Source organism: Labrus mixtus, chromosome 3, assembly GCF_963584025.1.
Source record: "Labrus mixtus chromosome 3, fLabMix1.1, whole genome shotgun sequence".
NCBI lineage: Eukaryota > Metazoa > Chordata > Actinopteri > Labriformes > Labridae > Labrus > Labrus mixtus.
In genome coordinates this window covers 9,873,173-9,891,484 of record NC_083614.1, presented here as the reverse complement: position 1 = coordinate 9,891,484, position 18,312 = coordinate 9,873,173, and the positions used below count along the sequence as shown (strand labels likewise).

At 39.8% G+C, this 18,312-nt stretch overlaps 1 protein-coding gene across 1 annotated transcript; it reads right to left on the bottom strand.

Moving 5' to 3' along the window:
* Positions 1 to 955: 955 nt before the first annotated feature.
* LOC132958407 (protein shisa-like-2A) lies at positions 956 to 15,804 on the bottom strand. The gene is made up of 4 exons (XM_061031222.1): positions 15,522 to 15,804; positions 6,868 to 7,004; positions 4,648 to 4,651; positions 956 to 1,308 (listed from the first exon to the last, which is right to left on the bottom strand). The coding sequence occupies exons 1-4, from the start codon at positions 15,701 to 15,703 to the stop codon at positions 1,134 to 1,136; spliced, it is 498 nt and encodes a 165-aa protein (XP_060887205.1). The 5' UTR covers positions 15,704 to 15,804; the 3' UTR covers positions 956 to 1,133.
* Positions 15,805 to 18,312: the final 2,508 nt, after the last annotated feature.

Sequence of the window (18,312 nt, the reverse complement as noted above, 5' to 3'; positions counted from 1 at the left end):
AGCCATGTATGTGTTGTATTACGACCTTATGTACTAGATGTTACCGTGCTCAGGCCCGGTCAGTCCTGGAGCAGTGTGAGTGAAGGCCAGAGGGGGAATGGTGGAGGGGGTAAACCCCTACAGGTTTTTGTTGACAGTTGAGACATTTTTTATTTTTGTGGTCAGCATGCTAGTATGTCAGACATTTACTAGTTAGCAGTTTGGGGCACTAATAGAGAACAAACCATATGACGGATTTGGGGTTTTTGTAGGCCAACCAGGAAGTAGAATCGCCATGGGGTCTAACGAGAACTGCCTGTGGGATTTTTGCAATTTTAGAGTCACCACTTAGCCTTAAAAGCATGTCTTTGGACTGTTGGAGGAAGCCACATATGCACACACTGAGAGGCTCCTGTCTGACGGGGATTCAAACCAGGAACCTCCTCGCTTTGAGGCAACAGCGCTAACCACTGTATGACCCTGCAGCCCTTACTGGAATGTGCTTAGTAAATAAACTTGCCTTGCATTAGTCTTTGTTGCTCTCTTTGTCTTTTATGCATGAACAAACTCCCACTTATTGTCTCTTAATTTATTCTAAAGACAAACTATAAATTTTCCAACCTCTGTCATTAACCACTGCTCCCCATCGGTCTGAAAAAGCAGAGACTTGGACTCAGGGGTTTGCGCTAGGCGAAAAAAGGAACAGCAACAAATGAATCAAATAAACAGCATGTGAGTGAACTTGTCGCCCTCCCCAAGGTTTAACCACAGCCAGACATTGACTCGTCACAGCGCTGCCTCTCAGGTTCGACAGACACATTTCAGAGTCTGTGATGTCAACGGGGACACATTTACATGCATGAGCGCCATGTGCTAACAAACAAATGATGTGTATTCTGTACTTTACAGTTAGAAAACATCATTATGTAAAGACCTGCTTTTTTTAACCACTATAATAATATGAATACTGCTTGAATACTGTTCTGTTTCACCAAGACACAGTGAACACATTTTCATTCCCAATTCACTTTTTTAATTCAAAAGTGTGCATCTTGAGAAACAATACTGCACAGTAGCAGCAAGGAGGCTGTCACCAAATGGTTTTTTATCAATGTTCAATTAGCTGCTCAAGAAGTCATGTGTATTTCACCGGTCTATGCAGGACCCTCAACGTTGATAGACGTCACAGTAGCCATGAAACAACGCTGGAAAAGGCGGTCAGGGTCCGGGGGCTGGTTGTCACAGTCCAGCTTTGTCCTGAAAAAGTATTTCCTGGGACGTTGAGGTTCAGCAGGGGCGCTGATATGACTCGGCCCCGGTGAATGTGGACTCGGAGTCGAGCCTGGAAAAGAGAAAATTCACGTAAGTGCCTGGTATGTAGAGAGCGTGAGTGCCTGTCCTATAGCAGTTTATTTCAGTTTTTAGATTTGATTTCCTGTTTAATTTGGCCTCTGTCTTCCTTGGTGTTTTTTGTTTCCCTTGTGTGTATTTTGTTTTGCTTTATTTCCAAGTTTAGTCTTTAGTGTTTCCTGTTTTATTTTGTCATTTCTTATCCTTGTGTTTCCTGCTTTGTCAAGTTTCCCTCCAGCTTTGATTGCCCTGATTGTCTTCACCTGTGTTGTTAGTCTCACCTGTGTCTGATTACCTCGGTCTCTATTTAGTAGCGTTCATTCCCTCTTGTTGTCTCTTAATTTCAACTATTGCTCCTGTTAAGTAATAGTAAGCCCGCTGAGAATCGGACAACATAACTTGAACAGCATCCTCCACTTAATGGAAAAACATCCGACCGGATCGTGTGATAATTGTAGTCAGACAGAAAGGCTAGTGCAAAGTCTCATATCATACAGGAAATTCATACAGGAGAGGAAAGTTATGATGTCATGTTTCTAGAAAATAGGACGAGTGGAAGCCAATGTGAAGTGTTTTGGAGTGCGGAGAATGCACAAGGGAGGAAAGGAATAGTTAAATATTTAACTTTGACTGGACTGTTGTTAACATATCAGAGCAGAAGAAGCACTGCTCCTGTGATACGACTCTGACCTCCCAGTGTTTATTCGTGGCTCTTTTTGTTTCTCTTTTTGGACTTTTCAAACAAGTACTCTTTGTTTGCCTATTGTTTCAATACATCTTTTAGTTTTAGTTATCTGCACTTAGGTCCTCTTCTTTGCCTTTTTACAACCTGACATTGAAAGACACGATATATGATGATGGGCCAGTGAAAAAGAAGCCGTCAAGGAAGTGACAAAAACTGCAATTCCTGCAGTCACCTTAGGAGGCACTAATGAACCTTTTTAAAGCCTAGGCCCAGTTGTGGAAGAATAATCTGATGTGGTTAAAATGATAAGAGAGGAACACATCTTGATATCAGGTTGTTTATAAGAATACAAAAAGGACTCTGAAAGCAGATAAGTTTAGGGAATCTTGGTTGAACTTGATTAGACGTGCAGTTTGTGTTGTTCAAAGCTTCTGACCAGAATTGGGATGACTTTGATCCAAACATGAGGATTATCCTGATCCGGACTCTGGACTGATCCGGACTGAGGGCCGGAGTCAGACGGCGTAACAGGAACAAAACGTGAACGATGTGGAGTTGGTCAAACAATTCAACAGTTAAATTGCTGCAAGGATGGAGGTAATATAAGACATCATATTTCACTATAGAAACAAAAATCAAACATAAAATGAATCATTCACATCAGCTGTGTGGAACTTTCTTTTATCTTGATTTTGGTGCCCCAGTGTAACAGGGATGTTGTTTGAATTACTCAGTTGTGTACACAAGCAAGTAAATGAGTCGATGACCACAGGCCACCATCAAACTATTAAACAGGTCTCCTCATGAATGAATGAAAGAATCTTTATTTTCGTTTCTGGCCTCATATTACCCATCCCTTATGGCATTATTCTGACACATTTCAAGAAAACATGTCCTATAGCTGTCATTCTGATACAAAGGAAAAGTATACAATTCAACACCAAAAACACAATAAATACCTGAAAGAGAGAGCAAGAGGGGCGAGAGACAGGCAGAGAGAGAGAGTTGGTGTGCAACATTTTACCCATAAATACAGCAGAAATCAAGTATATCCTGTAAATGTCTCTCTGAGTCATGCCGTCTACAATGAGTGAGAAGCTCGAGTCCCGCCAGCTGTGTTGTTGTGAGAGCTGTGTTTACTTCATGTTTACATGGACATGAAGGCTTTCGCTTATAAAGCTGTTTTAGTCAAGGACTAGAGAAAAGAAGAATAACATACTCACTGCTTATTTGGATGTCAATTAAGTGTTTAGATCTTGGTCATATCATGTCTATTTATGTGCAATGTGAAGCTATGAGTTAACCAAAGTGTGCTAACATTAGCCTGCTAACACAACAATGAAGGTCACAGCAATTGCAGCTCGAGCAAAGGACAATTTTGTCAGCCGCTTGCGATTAATGGTGCGTTTTAAATGAGAACTCCTTTGTGCGATTGTGAGTGTAGGGGGGTTGGAGGTGTGCTTCTGGAGGAGAGCGGAAGTGTCGCCAAACAGGAGTCTGCTTTGGTTTAGTGCTGGTGCCCAGGGGCGACATCTACTGGATCAAAAAGTCTCACATTCTCCCTTTAGAATGTTTCTGGACATTTAATTAATAATATTCAAAGTTTATCTTTAATGTGAATGATGTTGATTGCTGTCTTTTTATGGCTGCAGCATGGGTGAAGAGCCCAAGACAAATTTCTCTCTCTTTGGGACAAATAAAATGTATCTTGAAATACATCAAGGCTCACAGTTGTGCATATTAGGAACTCTTTTAACTGACAGTCTCTGCAAGGTGTCACCCAAGCTAATAAAGCCACCAAACACTTTAGTGCCTTCTCTTGTTTTATGTAAGCACTAACTAGGAAGGTGTCTCGTCTGTGCTTGCAGAATCTGGCTTGTTAGCCCTCTTTGAGTTACTCATGTAGATTTATTTGAGACAGCGCGCTGGCGCGAGGAAATGTTGTTTGTTGTTCCCCACAGGCCCTGTGATGAAAAGTCCTTTTGAAGTGACATTGTTTGTGTCATACAACACCACACTCTAAAAAGTGCTTTTATAGTTTAGTAAATGAATGACCATCACAAACAAAATCTCATCCTGTGGTAAACACTGAGGTCAACTAATGAGCCAGGTAATGAACCTCCTTGGTCAAAGACTGTACAGCTTCAATAACATAACATTTGTAATCACCTTGCTCCTCTTCAGCTTCAACCTCTTATCCAAATACGTCACTGCTGGCTCCAACAAAAAAAAAGAAAAAGGCCATAATGCCAAAATTGATGCTTCAAAATTGTATTCAACAAACCACTGGAATAGGGTTATGTTTTGGTGGACCTTATCCCCTCTGCAGTTCATGTTTCTCCCTGTCCCCCATCTATCTATCTCACTGTATCAGTATTTCTGTAGTGTTGGAGTTGAATACCATCCAGACTCTCTTCGCTCCTCTATCCCTGCTGATTATGCACACCTGCCAAACATGTCTTCCTGCGGTTCAGCTACTCATCAACCCTGCAGTATTTTTATTTTTACTCACACGGTGCTAGACTGTTGTCTCAGCCACAGCAAGGAGACATGTGTCAGTCATCCAGTGTGTATAGTGATCGATAATTACTCCTAGATTGTACTCAATGTCCTACCGTCGTGCTCAGGATCACATTTCTTCTGCCCGCCTACCTGCTTATGTGCGTGTGTGCTTTCTAACCTGCTTGCACACAACGTGCAGCTTCAGCATGCCATGCCATTCAACAACAGCTCCAATACACCCAACTACCCTCTTTTAATACATCTGACATCCATCACACCTGTCTACATCTCCTGTATTTCACCAATCTTGCAACATTGCGACAGTTCATTTATTGTATGATTCAGACTAAATCTGGACTTCTGAAATACTGTACATGTACACACGCTGAAAATGTACTAATGAGAAGATTCACTGCACACAGGAAGGCTGGATTACTTCTTCTTTTGTTTTAATTACATACTTGAACAAACCATCAGGTTTGATCAGGTTGCATGAAGCCATGCCGGTGAAATGTGTTGTTTGTATGTATGCAATTAAATAAAATAAGAAGAAATTCAGTCCTCTGCTGTGCAGTTAATCTTCTCCTTTGCTGTCCAGATGATGTTTCCTGTCATCACCTGCACCATGACATAAGGACTGACAGTGCTGTGCACAGGCCATCCACGTCTGTGTAAAATTTGAATATCTAGTGAGACTAACACACCTAAATAACGGAGTAGGGAGTGGATTTACTCTTGTGCGTATATGTGCCTCAATCAGCCCTAATCTGGCCTTGGTGTTTTCTACAAACTCCAAAGCTCCTGTGCCGGGCTTTGATCCTGAAGTCGAACAGCATAACTGTATGGGAGCATACGACGACATAAAAACATGAATAGAGCTATAAAGTTGTCCATAATTATATTTTGGTATGACACATCGGTAGCTGACGGTCAGGCATACTTCTGCTAATAAATTGTTTCTCCATACAGATACATGGAAGGTAATCTAGTTCATGGCCTAATTTAACTGTCCTTGTAAAAATACTGAGTATTGCAATGAATAGATGAAATAACAATTATAGTGTGAAAGCAAGAAGGCGGTTTCAAAGCATTAAGAACTTCTTTATTTGCAGTCAGCTTTGCAGCTGTGGGTCATGTAAACAAGCAGATCGGATTTGACCTGTGATGACACTGTTACATGTGAAGGCAGGTTTGACTGGACAGGTGGATAAATCATTTTACCACTACTCCTACTGTTCCACTACCACAGAGTCAAGATACCAAGACACTGTATCTGTTTCTGTCTTCAGACTGGTGTTTAGTTTTTTTTAATTGTAGAAGCAGACATTTTTTATTGTATTTAGTTGCTGACAATAAGCCCACATATATTGTGATAAGTCTCTTAAAAAAGACATCAGAAAAATATTTTTGTTCTTGTTTCAAGTGAGAATCAGGTTTTCTACATTAATATTTTGTAAGTAAATTTTGAGGACTTTTTGGGCCTTTATTGTAGAGAAAGGACAGTGGATTGAGTCAGAAATCAGGGAGCGAGAGAGAGAGAGAGAGAGACAGTGGGGAATGACATGCAGGAAAGGAGCCACTGGTCAGACTTGAACCTGGGCTGGCCGCCTGGAGGACCACAGCCTCCGTATATGGGGCGCTCACGCACTAATCACTATGTTACCAGCGCCCCCGAGAGCAGTGCGACTTCCATTCACTTATACCTGCTGGTTAAATATACTGTTTGACTCTCCCTATACTTAGCAACAGCAGGCTACTTTTAAGAGTGGTTCATTAACTCGGTCCATTCTATACTGATGTTACTTTGATAAAAGATAGACAGAAATGAACATGGCTTGGGTTGCCGGTAGCCTAGCGGTTAATGCACGCACCTCATGAACTTAGGCTATAGTCCTCCAATAAGGAGGGCTGGGTTCAAAGCCGACCTGTGGTTCCTCTCCCGCATGTCATTCCCCACTCTCTCTCTCCTCGATATCTCTCTCTATTCACTGTCCTGTCTCTAAAGAAAAGGCATAAAAAGCCCAAAAATAAACCTCAAAAAAGTAAATGAAAATGGCTTTTTTTGGTAAACTTGCCCTAATCTTTGGAGTTGGACAATAAATGTGAAAACACATTTTAGATGTACAAAGTAAAATATTTAACAAAGCTGTTTGATTGCACTAAAGAGCATTGAATGCATTAGCACTACGTTTTTGGCAAAAAAAAAAAAAAAAAAGGTTTAGTAGATACAGGTAGTTTCTTTAATTCAAACCTTTTGGTCAACCATCAATGAGTGCCATGTGGTTGCTTTTAAATAATTTAGTCCATTTCAGTGATGTATTAAAAGTATCCCCCACCACCCCTGTTGGTACCTGGTGCTCGGAGCGGCAGCCCGTTGTCCAGGCCTCTGGGTTTAGTGGTGATGAACAGATAGCAGAGGACGCAGAGAGTGATGATGAAGGCCAGAAGAACCAAAGCTGCTACAGAGAGACCCACAAGAGCTCCAAGACTAGAAAAAAACGGAGAACAAAGACACAGCAGAAGTATCATTTGATCGCCACAACATCAGAGAGATAGAAGTAGAGGCATAAAGTAAGATCAGACCATACTCAAGGCAACATGTTCCAGCTCAGTTTGCATACAAAGTATATGAAAAGATGCAGAACTGAGCTGGGCGACATGAATTGACCCTCATGCACAATTTTGATTCATTTGCAATTGCTATGACAAATAGGTATTTTAAAAGGGGCAGAAAAGTTAATAGAAACACAGTTCCTGCAAAAGATTATAATTGAGCTGTGTGCACTTCCTAGGAGGGTATGAAACCATATATGGAAGTGTGTGGTTTAAATGTATGAATGGGCAGTTATTTACAGGGTGTTTTACTAATGCAAATTAATACACGTGTGGTCAAACTTGCAAAAGTTTCCCAAAGCCAGGGACTTCACTTTTGATCAAACACACCATCAACATGTGTCACACTGCATCAGTTTCATAAATATCTACAATACATGTATACACTTTTCTTTGGCCACCGACGAAGCAAAACAATTAAAAAAACAAAGATTTTAAATATTTACAAGATAAGAAGCATGGCAGTAACACATGGACACCAAAGCGTAGAAACGTAATTGTTCAATACAGCTCGGACTACAAATGTACTACATACGAAAACCAGAAGGCTTCTCATGCTGAAAATCTAGAAACGCGTGTACAGAAAATAGTTGGCTTCCTCATTCATCAAGTCTTTGGAAGGACTTAAACTGGTCAATCCTTCTGTACAGAATCAAAGCAAAACAACAAGGCTGCTGATTGAACTTTTGCATGCTTATTAACCCATGCATATTTGGTAATGCTGAGACCCAATCACCTGAACTACTACTGGATGGATAACTATAACTTTTTTAAATTTTAGGATTTAGGATTAGCACCCGACCGATGTATCGTCCAATATCTTTATTCTATCCATAGAGATAGATTTACACATTTATTGGGTTGATCCTTTTAGTGCAGTTATCAAACATTTGTGGAAAAGATTTATAACTAACAAAAGATGGTCACTAAACTGGAAAGTAACTGCACATGTACGTGCATCACCGCCTTACACTCTAGAGAGTGATGATGCTTGTTGTAATCCATATAGCGCCCTCTGCTGGTGAAAGAGAACTGCTAGTATAATGCAATAAAACACTCAAATGAAATGCTATTTGACTGGTGAGTAAATCTAGTAATATCAGTACATATCTGTGATAAAATTAGCCGATATGATAGTAAGCTTATATCGTCCGATATTATTGGCTGGACGATTAATCGGTCGGGCTCTTGTATTTATAGGCCTATTACAGTTATCACATTTACATTGCATTGATTCTACTTGTCATGTCACACTATTGGTAAAAATAAGACCTAGTTCAGTTTAGTCTTGCAGAATTGAATTTGTGATGCAGGCATCATCTGCTTGTCTACGCTCTGCTGCAGTGGAAAATAATATGATATTTCCCTCCATGGTAAGGTGCACTTGAGAAATTACAGAATGTAGATCTCTTTTACAGGAACATGTCATGGTGACTTGAGAATCATCTGCACAAACAGCACCTGCTGTACTCTTTAGAAGCCAAATGAAAGAAAAACAACATCCTGCTGAATTAAATCTGTTCATGCTTATTGTCCCATGCATATTGGTGATGACGGATCATTTTTGTTTCTCATTAGCGGGAAAACAATGTAGAAAATTGGAATGTAATTTCAGCAAAACCACAGAATGGAAGATTGTTGTTTTCAACCAGCTGAAACAAAAAGGAAAATTATGCTGGAAGATATGCAAAATGTTTAAAACACGTACTGTTGTCACTACCCCACTACGTTTTCTTGTGTGCTTCAAGATGTGTTCTGTGTTCATGCTTTATCATTATCATATGCACACCTACTCTGTACCTGGAGAGAAGTGAAGCCCTCCAGTAAAAGCACTGCAGTGATTCAGTGTCTTATTATAGAGAATGACATTTAATGATTCACAATGGCCAGAGCTGGCTAATTTGACTGGATCAGAAACAGACCTACAGAGATGGTTGGTGAGAGTTGACTGGGCTGCATTTTGATACAGTACAAACAGATGAACAGCTTACTATGAACAAAGGTCACCAGGGTCATTTGGAGAAGTTGTTCCAAAACAGGGGGCATTAATCGGGGTCGTTTGGACATCTGTGAACATGGCAATTGCACTCTGATGCGGGACAAATCAAATGAGCGGAGAACGCCTAGAAGAGGTGGTCGCATACTAACAGATGCAATAAAACAACTACTCTGCAATTTGGATTACAAATGATTATCAGCATAAAAATAGAAATAGGCTATCATCACTGGGGCCTGTGTGGCTCTGGCTTTCTTGCACCAATTGTATACAGTGGAAAGGCAGACTCAGAGGGCATGACATACACATAGCTGTGGGAGTGTCACCCACCTGGGGGAGGGGTTACTGCCCTTTGTGATGTCATGAAGGGAAAATCTCTAAACGGCCTGTTTGAGCACACATTTTCTGAAAAGTGGAGCGGACAAAAGATGGAGAGGATGGACTTTTCTCATCATTGTTTGGTTGGGTTCCATGGCACATTAGGGCTGTGCCAGAACACAGACGAAGCAAACTGTGAGCCTAAATCAATTTCATTCAGGCGAGACCTAAATGTAGTTGTGACTCTGTGACTCCTTGTCTGTCGTTAAGATACGACTCTGTAGTCAGGGACTTCAAAGCAATTTAACATTGAAAGGCAGAGCAGATAACATCACTGTATTCCAAATATAAGGTTATTTAAAGATTTTGTATTTTAATGTCATATTGTCTTGTAAAGGCACATTATAAATTCTAACGCCAGAGAGCTCTCAATCAAAACAATAAAAAAAGATGACATCGAGGCTGGAAGGGAATCATGGGAGCGCTCTCTGCTAACTCTGGATAAGTGAGACCTTCAGCTGTTAATGGGATAAAAAGTTACTTATTCAACAGACACCAATGTGTAACGTTTAATGGAAGCTTGTCTGCAATGTGGAATTCCCCAGGGCAGCGTTCTGGGACCTATCTCATATTTACACATGATCTTTCATATGTATACTTAAAAAGGGAAATTTGCTATGTATTCCGATGATTCTACACTTTATGTATCTGCAGAAAAGTACTAGGATCTAAACAAAATTCTTCAGGAAGAACTGATGCTGGTTTCTGAACGGGTTTAGGAGAACAGGCATTAGTTAAACATCTCAAAAACAAAGCGTGTGACGCATGTTTCCTGACATGGTTTGAGGACAGATTAGTAGCCGTGCATCTTTGAACATTGGGAACCCATTGAGCAGGCTAAAGAGGCCACACTGTTAGATGTGACAATGGATGAAAAACTTTCATGGACAACTTACATTAAGAATAAAGTTGCAAAAAAGGCAAAAAAAGGCATTTCCAATATCAGAAAGAACGACTATTTTCTGAGAGGAGACATGATAAAACAAGTATTACAATATTTAGTCTATGCTTTAGTCTCACCTCAATTACTGTGCAACAGTGCAACAGTTTGGACCATTGCTTGGAAACAAGAGCTGAATAGGATCCAGCTCACTCAGAACAGAGCTGCCCGTCTGGTTCTGCACTGCTCGATGTGGGACAGTGTGGAAGGGATGCATGCACGGCAGCATGGATCAGGGTGGAAGAGACTTACATGTAGCCTGGTCCAGTTTAAAAAAAACATTTATATCTCTAGAAAACCTGCGTACTTACTCCCAGCTTTCATACACATTGTCGCTTCACTTAACACAGCTCCCTAATAAGATGAGTTTTAAAAAAGACATCAAGGAGCGCAGTTATTAAATATAAATCAGTTTTTCTTCATGTAACATCTTGTTTATGAATGTGAATGATATTTGATTGCCACATACTAGATTTTTGCCCCAGAATGATAGGGGCGGTGTGGCCCGATTCAAGGCTTGCCGTATCCTATTTTTTGCCCATAAATATGATATTTACTGGTCGGACTGCCTCCAACGGAATACCTGCAGCAGCCAATGAGACCAAGCAGACTTGGAAGCGTCACCAACCGGATTTTGCGTACTTTGACAACTCACCCTCAGCTTGTGCCACACATTTTATAAAGCTGCACATAATCCATCTTCTCAGCAAGGATTTCATCTGTATTTTCTCATTTTAGGTTTCAAAACAAAACACACACAGAAGGACAGCCAGCTGACGATGTCAATCATCCTTATTATTTTTTTTCTTCTGAAGTCACGTTGGATCGCACAAGTTTCTGTGAGATCTCGTGTCTGTGAAATCTTACAACAAGCTGCAGGTGTGTGGTCTCTCCCTGTTTGGCCGAGTTGTCTAGCATGTCCTATCGGAGCATTGTGATATTTAAAAATCAGTTGAAACTGTCCTTAAAGGCTTTTTCACACTTAAATATAATAAAGTATATCCTCTGAAAATAACTCTGTGAGTAATGACTGTCTACAATGGGTGTAACACCTGAGTCCCACTGTCTGTGATGCTTTCAGAGTTTTTTTTCTGTATGTTGACATAGCCGGGCCGACGGATGACTCCTCCCCTCACGTATAAAAGTTGTTTAATTGAGTGACTAGAGAAAAGAAGAATAACATACTGTACTCACTGCTTAACTGCGTTTCTAGATCACGCTCATTTCGGGTAAATTTACATGCAGTGTGAAGATACGAGCATAATAAAGATCGCTAGCATTAGCATGCTAACCCACAATGCACCGCAAGTTGTTTTGGTTTGCTTCATATCGATTAACAGAACAGGATTTCTGAGAAAAGAGGTTGAAGTTTACAACTTAATTCCACTTTGAAATTTTGTGAGCACCACTTATTATTTCCCTCTCTCCTCAGTTGAATGAAAATTGCAGAACAAATACTTGGAGACACAGATTTCATAACATGGGCAAACAACCCATTATTTACCGTGAGTTAAACTGAACTGAATTATTTTCTTTATTAACTTTCTGCCAGATCTACCAGTACATGATGAAAAAATAGATTACATTCTCCATTTTGTCTTGAACTTTAAACTCATCAAGTCAAGGATTTTCTACAAACAAATATATTTTCACAATAAAGTCTTGTGTCATAAAACTATCTTTACACACGTAGACTAGCAGAAATAGTTCTCATCGGGATGCACTGATTGGAAAAGTGCTGGTACAGTTTACGTCTTTGTCATGACATTTCGTAGCACAGTCAAGTTTAGGATAAGATCTTTCTGATGTCTTCTTTTTAGTCTCCTTGAACACTGAGCTTGTATCTAAGACCAAATCCAAATATTTGTCCATTGTGTCAGAAACATTTCTGAGACATAAAGACTGTTTGTCTCACAGCGAGCCCTGGTTGAGGATTGATTTATGGGATGTTTGCACATAGACCTGACAGCTGTAAAGCCCGGTGTGAAGAGGTTGGTGTCAGATGTGAAATGTAATTTCTCCTATTAACCTAATGCGAGTATTTCAGCCTTGTGATTTTTTTAAAATGTTATGTTATGTTGTTTAATCACCAGAGATGATTTATATTCTGGGGGCCGGATGGGAAGCTTTGGGGGGCTGGATGTGACCTGCGGGCTGCCAGTTGATGATCACCGATGTATGAGATAAATCTTACATGAAGTCTGTGCAACTCACAGAAATTAAACTAAAAAAAAACCTCCAAACTTCTTGTCAATGAGAAAAGTGGTTCTCAACTCGTCTAGCTTCAGAACCCACCACCAACTCCTCCCTGAGAAACCGTTACCCAAATTTCTAATACTTTTCAACCAATCAGTTTAATTGAATTACAAATGGTGCAGTTTGCAGCTTCCATCAAATGTTTTGTACCTCAGTCGGTGCAAAACATCTGACAAAACACGTGTACAAAAGCGCTTGCCGAAGTGTTTGACACCAGGGACCCATTGAAAACAGCTATGCGTCCCACTTTTGGGTCCTGACCCACCAGTTGAGAACCACTGAATTAGACAACTGAAACAAAAAGGCTAATGGTTGTTTGAAATGTTTTAATTATAGTTTTTCAGCTTCCAGCTCCCTATCAGTGTAGAGAATTTGCTTTTTTTCTGTTTTATATATATATTATTTAAAGGTGCACTATGGAGCTTTGGTAGTGAAATTTAAATGTTGAGAAAAGAGACAATTCCATGCTATATTTTCTGAACTGAATACATCAACTTTGCCCCCAGAATATAAATCACCTCTGGTGATTAAACAATTAACATTAAAACATTTTAACATAAAAAATAATCACAAGGCTGAAATACTCGCATTAGGTTAATAGGAGAAATTACATTTCCCATCTGACACCAACCTCTTCACATCGGGCTTTACAGCTGTCAGGTCTATGTGCGCGCATATTTTAAAGTCAGGTCCCTACAGTATCTGTCAAGAAAAACAAACATCCCATAAATCAATCCTCAATCAGGGTTCGCTGTGAGACAAACAGTTTTTATGTCTCAGAAATGTTTCTGACACAAATGAGACAATGGACAAATATCTGGATTTGGTCTGAATACATAAACTTTATTCAAAGAAAAAAAAGGAGAGTCATTGTTTCACTGTTGCAGGCCCCCCACCATAACTTCTTGTGTAGAATTGTATCTTCAAACAGTGTTACAGGGACCAAATGTTCCCCTGAGGTCAGTGTGTGTATAGCGTTATGAACATAAATCACAGAATCTGTACATTTCTCCAACTTTCACATTCCTCTACCAAAACTCCATAGTGCACCTTTAATTAAGAATCTTTCATTTTTGGACAGTCGATCACAAAATCATTTGACTTTGTTGCCTCTGCTTGTAGAAAAACCTTCTAACACTGAATCTGATCTGGAGCTTGTAGCATTAGTCGTTAACAATGCTGCCTCACAATCTGAAGATTTCAGGTTTAAAACAAAGAGCACCTGCAGCAGCACGAGTGAGAGCAATAACTAAGATAAAAACAAGACACTGAACAGACGAGATCCACAATAATGATCAAAGATTTGTTATGTTGGTCGCAGAAATTCACTTGAGACAGAAATGAGAAAAAGACGAACCCTCTCAATTATTGCTTTGATGATTGTCTCAATTCTTTCTCATTGTCTTGTGAATGTCTTGTCTCATTTTCATCTGATTAAAAAAAGATACAATAAAGACTAAAAAGAGATTCTTGCATTCCTCTGATTTTGCTCTTTTAGACATAAGACATTCATGTTTAGCTATGTGAGGACCCTGTTGAAATCCCTGATGTCATATTGCCCTATATGAAATGGGCCAATGACTTTCATTAAGAAACATTTCATTTACTCTCATTTTCTTATTTGTTCCACACATGTTAAAACACACAACGTTCACAGAAAACGATTCACAATTATTTATCCCAGTCGATGCTGGGAAAGGAGCAGGGGGAGGATTTTGCTCGCCCATCACTCAAAGAGAATAAATAAATATAAGCATAAAACAAATATCTCGATGGTCTGTTCAGTCTTAGACTTCACGTCAATAAAGAGGAAAAAACACACAAAAACACAGTAACTGCCAATTTCTGACAGTCTAATAACTTTCTCCTTGTACGTTTTCTTAAAATGAAATATATTCATACTGCTCTTCAAGTCATTGTTTAAAGGATTCCACAATTTTATGCCAACAACTAAAATCCACATCTTTGTCCGCGCAAACTGATGCTTAAAATGAAATCTTCTCCTATGTGCTTCATCTTCTGAACTAAAAACAAACATCTCTTGGAGAGTTTTTGGTAATGCTCTGCTGTTCACTCTTAACATTACTACTAGTGTCTTCAACTAAATCCTTCAGTTTCAATAAACCTGACCTTAAAAACAGCCTGTTGGTGTGCTCGCTATAGTCCACTTAGTGAATGATTCTTACCGCTCTTTTCTGTTAGATAAATAACGGTTTCATGTTTGTAACTTAAGTGTTACCCCACACTTCAACAATAAGATATAAAATAAGAGAAGGCAAAATAAGTGAGGAATACAAAATCCTCAGTACCTTATATTCCAACAGAAACTTTACTTTGTTTAAAACAAAGATATTCTTGGACACCTTTGTTTTAACATGAGCTATATGTGAGTCCTGCATGGATTTTTTTTTTTTTTACATGGCACTGAACTCCAACATGACAAAATTAAACATTAATTACTAATATTATTATGATTTTGTTTGAAATTGGACCAATAAGAGCTAAACGACATCTAAATGTCAACAGGTTGGTTTCTAATGAGAAACTCCTGCGAGCACTATTGTTTTTGTAACCCGAACATGTAGCCTATGTTCTTTAAGCAAACTAAAAATCTTCAATGGTTAAAATGTCTTGAATATGATACATGTCCAGTCTGAGCAGACTGATAGATGATGCAGAAGAAAGCATGAAGAGACGAGGTGCGCCACGCTCATGCTGCATAATGACACTGCACAGGTGCATCTACCTCCCCATACATTGTGTCCCGCTGTAAAACGAAATCCATGCACCATACTTATTTGTCTGCGGTTTTCTTATCTTACCTTAACCACCACATGTATCCATATTCGTAGGGAAAAAAGCTGTTGGGGTCATCACAACAGTACTTCAAGTCACTGAAACCGCAGCAGAAAAGTGCCGTGCTGTCACTGTCCGCTTTCGGGCACGTGAAGCCCCCCACGAGCACATTTTCTTTGCTGTAGTAACTTTCGCAGCTCGAGCTCATATCAAACACGGAGCAGGGGACTCTCGCACTAAATCTTCCTGGCGATGCTGCTTCTTCTCATCTCCGTCAGTGTGTGTGACTCTCCAGGACTCACAGACTCACTGCACTCCCGGACCAGACTACCGTGCCTCTCCGGATCCCCCCCCCCACCCCCACCCTTATTCTCACTCACTCACTCCCCCACCCACCCTATCCACGAGAAACGTATCTAAATAAAGAACATACATTATATGGAAGCCCTAAGAGCACATGCATTATTACATTTTAATTAGTGTGAGAGCTAGTTATAGATATCTTCACTCTTTAGTGTTACAGCTGGCAGCTCTCACACTAATGGAAATGGTAAAGCTTGGTGAGGAGAAGTGCACTATTACTTGTATTGATGCTAAAATGTTACAGTGATTTAATATGAATATTATAAAAAAAATGAATGGAACCCTATGGGACACATTTTTGAAAGATCATAACTCAAAAACTACTGAAGTATTAAAACTTCAGAATATGGTTCCTAATGGTAACATGCTCAACATACTAAAAGATGATACTCATAGCGCCACCATGTGGTGAAATATTAAGCGTTTTGCTTTAAATGCTAATAAGTTGCTAACAGTTAGCTGTACGAAAGTAATATTCGCACAGCACGTTCCTTGGATGGTACTGATCGTTTCCCGTGCTGCAACCTGTGGTCAATTCACAGATTCGTCACACTATAGTTTTCAAAATATGCATAATCAATTAACTACTGTAATTCATCAAGCCTTTACCCAAATCATACCAAAATTGGTCTGATACTCCACATCCCACATATCCAATTTTGTATAGATCAGTTAAACAATGTGCCTGTAAAGACAGTAAATGTTTTACTGTAATCAGTACTGTAGGCAAAACATTTTCTATTTCGCGAAATGTTTGATCAAACTTCACAGAATTTGTCAACAGCCCTCAGGAAATCATCAGGATATTGTATGATTTTTTTAATTTTATGATAAAATTTTGATAATTTGATACATTTAAAGTTTAAATGAGTTTTCTCCATGTAATGTCATTGCCTCATATAGTCAAAGTGCTGCTGAATCCTTGTCTTTACTGTGGCGCAGTGGCTTACGGCCAACTTCCACCAAATGCGTGTTCGGTCTGTCTCCGCTCCGTTCCGGCAGCGGCGGCGATAGGTTTTTACTTTATTCAATGTGTGTGCTTCCACTGGGTTCGCTGCGCTGCGTCTCAGCTCGGGCAGTCCGGAGCCCTCCACAGCAGATACGCAGGGCTTCTATTTTTGCCGGATGCTGGAGCCCAACGCATCAATTTGGCACAGAAAAGAACAAGCGGGACGGGAAGTCAGACACCGAAACAACATTAAAACGTCCGGTTAATTTTCAAAATAAAACACTCTGTTTTAATGGTTCAGAAAGACCATTTGTGTGTTTGTTTATGTGTTTATAAGGTTTATATAGAGTTTTATACCACAAACATCGTATTATCTCATACTGTCGCAGGAATTCCTTTGTCTCGGCACTCCAGCTGACATCTGTGCTCTCTGTGACGAGGGTGCATGGAGCTGAAACGGACCGGAGCGGACACGCAATGCACACGTATCTGGTGGAAGTTGGGTGTTAGTGCTGCTGACAACTACACTGGAAGATACTGGGTTCAATTCCCAACAAACTACATAAGCTACTCACTAGCATGCAGACTCCAGTTCATGTGTGTTGTGAGGGCTTTTGCTTTTCTCGACACCCAAATGTTTGACTGATTTTAAATTATTTTTTTCAAATATTAAATATCAATTGGAGCAGGTCTTGAAAGCTGATATCTCAAAAACGTGCTATAGTATTCAGACTTGGCCATATGGCTACTTATAATACAATGCTCAACATACTCATAAATGATCCTTTAGCACCACCATCTGGTCAGTCATCAAGAGTTTTGTGTTCGTTTACCATTAGCCTTAAGAAAGTAATATTTGCACAGCGTGTCCTTGGATTATACTGATCGTTTGCTGTGCTGCAAGCTGTATTCAATTTGGAAGTTCACTTCTTTATATTTTTTACATTTCTGTTCAACATTTTGAAAATAAAAGTGTTTAATTTTTAAGGTCTAAAAACAAAAGTTCTTCCAGTGATTTGTCATTGCCTCATAGTGTGACATTGTTGACTAGTGTTGTGACTTCTATGCAGCCCAGTGGGTAAAACCTCTATTCAGGTAATCTGATGGATGTGGTTCCGATTCCCGAGCGTAGCAGGCTGTCTCATTTATGATGGTGTCAACAGTCACCAACAGGTGACCTACAGGTGGTGCTCAAGGACTTCAAAAATGTTAGCTGCTGCTTGGAGGTGGAAAAAGCTGCAAAAGAGACTGTGGTAGCGATGGCTGCAAAGGCCATGGCTGTGATCGTATAGTTGCTTCCACTCACAGCTATGCCAGATCTCACACTGCAATTTCTCCAGGAATTGCCAATTCTAGTTTAATAAGTTTTCCCGTTATAACGCTAAAAATGTATTCTCGTGTTCTCAACTAAATTATCTCGGTAATATGGATAACAACGCTGGTTTTCCTGTGAGAACGAGTTAATACAAGTTGTTTTTGTTATCTCAAGAAATTACCTAGTTATG

Excerpts from the sequence above, each read along its gene's own strand:
- LOC132958407 (XM_061031222.1), bottom strand. The coding sequence starts at position 15,703 with ATGAGCTCGAGCTGCGAAAGTTACTACAGCAAAGAAAATGTGCTCGTG. Across the intron at positions 7,005-15,521 it reads GGATACATGTGGTGGTTAAG|TCTTGGAGCTCTTGTGGGTC; the intron begins GTAAGATAAGAA and ends GTTTTTTTCTAG.